This window comes from Pygocentrus nattereri, chromosome 8 (genome assembly GCF_015220715.1).
Source record: "Pygocentrus nattereri isolate fPygNat1 chromosome 8, fPygNat1.pri, whole genome shotgun sequence".
In the NCBI taxonomy this organism is placed as follows: Eukaryota; Metazoa; Chordata; class Actinopteri; order Characiformes; family Serrasalmidae; genus Pygocentrus; species Pygocentrus nattereri.
The window spans coordinates 27852092-27858091 of NC_051218.1; the positions used below are offsets into that span (position 1 = coordinate 27852092).

The 6000-nt window shown below is 36.3% G+C and overlaps 1 protein-coding gene across 1 annotated transcript in view; it reads left to right on the forward strand.

Moving 5' to 3' along the window:
• Nucleotides 1–4421, forward strand: part of slc7a11 (solute carrier family 7 member 11) — a 30046-nt gene extending 25625 nt beyond the window's left edge. The window contains exon 12 of the mRNA XM_017703727.2: nt 68–4421. Coding sequence (XP_017559216.1) covers nt 68–123 — 56 coding nt within the window. The 3' untranslated portion in view covers nt 124–4421. The remainder of the gene's footprint in view (nt 1–67) is intronic.
• The last annotated feature ends 1579 nt before the right edge of the window (nt 4422–6000 follow it).

A 6000-nucleotide genomic window follows, 5' to 3' on the forward strand; every position in this document is an offset into this window, starting at 1 on the left:
ATACAGTGTCTGGACAGTAAGTATAGAGATACCTGATGTTGTGTTTGCTTTGGGTTTTATTTTGCAGACTCTGTGAAGACATCACTACAGATCATCCTGGAGGTAGTTCCTGCTGATAACTGACCCTTCCTGACACCCCTTGTCCCTCCTTCCTTTTTTCATTCCTTTCTTTTATAGAACATGCTCCCTTCATCCCTCCCTCATTTTCATTCCTCTTTTATGTTTTGTAGAAAACACTCCTCTGAGTGATATGCTCTCGCTGTCTCTCGCACCACAAGAGAGAATGAGAGAGACCTTTCAGTACCCATGCAGGAAAACACTTTCACTATCACTGTCTCCTCTGAACCGTAAATGCGTTCATACACAGCAGCTAGAATTTGTATTCACCTTCTTTTGGCAGGGCCTTATATTAGTTTGGCTACCCATGTAGTCTACAGCAGTCGGTATTGGAAGTCCTGAAGTTCTACCTTTCTGCAGACTTTCTAATCTAAAATTTAACAGATCTGATCCAGCTTCAGAACACCTTGGTTAATATGGGTTGGAACTGAACGGAGCTCTAAGGACCTACACTGAGCCAAATTCCATTAGTCTTATATAACTGTAGTTACATATTATTGCTGTCAAAAGAAAACATCTCCAAAATGCTGTACGTGTTTTATTTAGTGCCAAAAGAAGTTCTATACTTGCATCTATAGCTGATCCCTTTTTGGTGCTTTATGGTATGTAAAACCATTTTTAAAAAGGTTCTTTAAGGAAGCAGGTAAAACAGGTCGTTCATAGAGAAGAACCATATGCCATTCAAAGGGTTCTTTGAGATGTCATGGTTCTACATATAACCTTGCCTATGCCAAAGAACCCTTGAAGAACCAATTTTTTAAAAAGATCTACCTACAGAGTATTGAGAACATCTGTAAACATCTACACAATGTAGCCTAAAATGAATCTGTCCTTTTCAAATAAAACTGAAATGTTCAAGTTTTCTAATGACAGCAATGATATGCATCCAACATCTCTTCTGTCTTGCAACTTGTAAAAAATTTTAAGCAGAAGAGGCTGTCAGAGTGTCTCTAGATAGATAGATACTTTATTGATCCTGAAGGAAATTTAGCAATGTTAAGAAGGACATTCAGAAATTGGTCTAATTACATGTGCGCTGACAGGCTCACGCAGCAGACTGAAAGTGGGAACGTGCTGCTCGAGGATGTGACATTAGCCCAGCTTGGATGAGCAGTTTGATGTAATTGTGGAGAAAATGATCAGTCACAGATGTCCTGCAGTGTGCTTGCTCTACACGGTGCCCATGCCAGCTAGCAGAACCCCACTGCCAACACAGACACGTAATTGGTCATTCGGGGAAATTCAGTGGTTGCCAGCTTCATATGCTAGCTTCAGTTCAAGAGAGTAGATATACACTAGCATGAAATGAAAACTGACAATGTGCACTCTTCAAAATTAAGGTGTCAAAAGGGTTCTTTGGAGTATTGCCAAAAAAGAACCACTTTCGGTTCCCTAATGATCCTGTCAATGCAACACTTCAGCATTCACAAACCTAGTCTCTGTATTTTGCAGCTGTTGGCATAATTTGCAATTTATGTTGACTCAAAACAGACTGGCACTGACATCTGGTATACACACTTTAAAATGATGATTCTTCAAGGGTTCTTTAGAAAAGAAAATGGTTCTATGTGGACCCATGAACACTCAAAGAATCCTTCCCTTTACAGGATGAAAGTATTCTTTGCATGGTGAAATGGTTCTTCAGATTGATGGAGAATGCATTGTATACGGTTCTACATAGAATCTTTTGAAAAGGGATCTAAATAGAACCAAAAATGTTTTTCTATTGTGACAAGCTTGACCTTGACCGTAGCAATAAAAGAACCTGGCCCTATATGGAACCCTTGTCTAAAGGGGTTTTTAATGGAATTATCTATAACATATTCTCCATCAATCTGAAAACCATTTGACCATGCAATGAACCCTTAATCATGCAAAATATTCATGGTTCTATTTAGAATCACATATAGAACTGCTTTCTTTTCTGAAGAAGTATAATTTTTAAATGTGTATATTTTTGTTCTGTGTGGGGAAATACCAGGGAACGTAGCTAAACTGCTGATGCAGATAGAGATCAGGTTGAAATCTTTCCTTTAAAGACCACTAATTGGTTCTTCAAAGAACTGAAGGCGCTTCTTCTATGGCAGGAGTGCCCATTCCTGGTCCTGGAGACTTAGCACCCTGGAAAGATCTATCACACCTATTTCTTATATTCTCCTTTAGATGTGTTAGATTATAGTTGGAATATGGATGATTATGGCTGAATTTTACATCATGGTAGATATCCTGTACCAGGATTAGGTCTCTGTTCTATGGCTTTGCTGCAAAGAACCCTTTTGGCACCTTTATGTGCAAGAGTGTGAAGCATGAGCACTTCAATACTACGCTTTGCTGAGGTATGTTTGTACCTTAACCATCCATCTAGCAGTTAGTAATGACATTTATATCGATTATTTCATACCTCAAAATACAGTTCTGTATGAGGAATGTTCACACTAAGAATGACTGCAGATCCACGTGGAATTTGCACATATGTCTCTTTTTGTACTAATCTGTGGCAGAGAAGTATCACATGCATGTCTACTTGTGTCGTCATAGATGCTAAGAAGACGACAGTGAGGCATTTGCAGGCTATGTCTGTATGACTTCAGCCACTCAAAACTGAGTCTGATTACAGTAATATCATTCATTCTTTAGGAATGTGAGAGTTCTATGGTATCATTCTGAATGGAATGCAGCACATGCATATAGATGAGTGAAGGAAGATTAAAGAAAAGTTTCATAACTACATGGTGAGTCAAAAGTCACAGGACAGGTTTTACATTATTTTATTTTATTTTTTTATTTTATTATAGACTTTTATCTCTGGCGTCATCTCAAACAAATCATGTATGCTGAGAAAATCTGAAACAAACACTACCTTCAGCATTGCATCATGGAGGCTTGTGACAGCATAAAAAATAAAATAAAATAAAATGGTGTCCTCTGACTTTCGACTCACCCAGTACTGTTTTGTATGCAAACATTTCTAACATTTCAAGAATGTAAGAACTTTTTATGAAATATATTTCTTATGTAGATTTATTATTATTTCGTTTGTGAGTTAGTGCTGTAAGAAGTAGTTTATGGGGCTGTCAAATAATTGAAACAATCATAATTAATCACAGTATTTTGTGTAGTTAATTACATTTATTTGCCCATATTTTACCCTAAAGAAAACTGTTTTCACATTAAAATAGCAGTACATTTTATTATAGCTATATGTGCTTTATCAAAATGTATTTATTAATGTATTCATTAGTTAACTTAAACATGAAAATCATGTGATTTTCATAGAGTGAATGGAGTTTCTCATTTTCATGACCAATGTCCAGTGAGAGTGCATGTACCAACAGTGGCTACATGTACCAACCAATATATATAGGGGAACTGGAGCTCCACTTTGCTTTTGCATTTGTGGCTTTTGTTGTTCTTTGGTCAAGTTATCCATGATTCTTCCACAAGGTCCAGTGTAGTCTGATGAAGGTGCTGGTTTCACTTTAAAAGCCATTTTAAAGCCGTATTTTAATGTGAGCGCTATAATCATGGATTCTATCATTTCAACAAACATGCTGGGCTTCAGCCTGAACTACTAATGGATCAAAGGGTCAATATAACAATATAATATTTGTCACTTTATTAATGGATTAATAATATATTAACACTGACAGCCCTAATAGTTTTAATGCACTGTTTGTTCTGTTATGTACAATGATGTTGTCATACGGTTTCTATTCTGCTACGGTTTCTGTTCTATTCTGAGCTGATTAAACATTTCTGTTGCATTTTTAATAATTCTGACAATTTCTTACATGCTATTTTTGTAATGTTTCGGAAGAATGTGACAAAGTAATATGATTTAAAATACCAAAAATATTCTGCAATTGTGGTGTAATACCAAACATATTACCCTAATGTCAAAAGCAGATGACATCAATAATATAATGTATATAATGTATATAGATGGCTCATGTCAATTTAATATCTGCCTTTATATCCTGATTTAGTTGATTTACAGTCACATATTTCTGTTGGTCCAGGTGTGTGAGGCTCCAGTTCTAAATAAAGAGTTTAGCACTCTACCTCATTTAGCATACCTGTTTCAGCTCATTAGCAATGCCTCTGGGAGTTTAGTTTGATGTGTTAGAGGAGGAAATACACCAATCTCTGCAGGGCTGAGCTTAACTCCCCTACTGTTAATCACTTTTGAATGATTTATTTTACACTATGTCAGCATTTGATATTCTTATGTTGAATAGATCTATTTAAATCTATTGTATGTTATCAACTTTACTAAATAAAGCTATTGAAATTTGCTTTACTAACAGATATTGTCCTTTTTTACAGTATATTTTTATAAATGAAAGACTTTGTCCAGTAGTATAATGGTTTAGATAGACATGTATACTGTGCTTTCTAAAGGATCCTCAACTGTGCTCTTGCAGGTTATGGCCAAAAACAATATCAGAAACAAATACATAATACATGTCCAAAAGTTTGTAGACACACATCCATTATTTCTTCTGAAAGGTTATTAACCTCTTAAGTGGGCCAAAATTTCATTAGACACTTCTATAAGGTAAGAATAGCTCAGCCAATTTGCAGTGAAGTCCCTGTAGTTCTGAAAAATAAGCCGTAATATGTAATAAACCTGAGATTTTAAGGGCTTTTGCCTACCTATTATTGCAGTAACAGCCTCTACTCTTTTGAGAAGGCCTTACGCTAGATGTTAGAACATTGCTGTGAAGATTTGATTGAGTAATAGTGAGGTCAGGTACTAATGTTGGATGGTCAGTTCTGGATTGCTCCAACTCTTCTCAAAGGTATTGGATGGAACTCCATCACTGCTCCACAGCTGAATGCTGGGGGGCTTTATACCCCTCTAGCCCTCACTTGGCTGCTTTAGAGTGTCCCATTAAACTAACAATATGCTTTGCTATGGAGATTATAGAATCTCTGTGTTTAATTGAACTCATGTCAACATTTGGTGCACCATAATGTAGCTTAATTCTTAGAAGGGCTGTCTGGATACTTTTGGAATCAAAGTATACCTTGCTGTTTGTAGATGGGTACACAGTACTCAGAAATGTGGGTATACAGTAAATATGCCTCTTCACAGGTGAGTATACACACCTCAGTATACTATTAGACATAATATTAGCAAAAATAATAGTAATATCTAAAGTGCAGTGAAGGGCAACATTGATGTTTACATGTTGCTTATATAAGCCTTTCATGACTGACCTAAACCTGCATAAACATGTATCAAGGCTTATTTTGAGTGTTCTTGGTCATAAAGCCTTATTTTTATCAATTTCAGTGCCATTTCACCTCAGAAAGGGTTGTTAGAATAAGTCTTTCTAAACGTTCAAATACAGTCTTATGAAAAAAAATATCAAAACTAATCATTTGTCAATTAATTAACAAGAATTAAGCAAACAGGTATAATAGTTTCATATGGCCTGGCTTTTCTCTTTGATTTCTTTAAAGGTTTTGTGTGTAAATATGCAGATATTTACAGAAAGAAGAGTCAGTATTGATCAGTATTGATCAGTATTGACGGCTTCAAACAGCTGAGCTAGTTTGTGTTTAAATGTGAGCCCAAATATTTACTATAGGGTTTAAATCTGAACCAGCCAGAACCATCAGAAAAAAATATTGTATTTTGGCCCACTTTTTTGCACTGGAGTGTAGGTTTATGTCAGTTGTCAGGTATAGCCTTATGGACACTGCCATTCAGCAAAGGCATTTCCCAGGTAATGGAACACACATGGTGGGGTCTAGCTGGATGCAGTAGACTGAAAGAATCTACTGCCATCGGGGAATATCATTGCCTTGAAAGTGTGATAACTGATGTTTAGATAGGTGGCCGCATTAATGCCTAAATCCAGTGTTTCCCAGCAG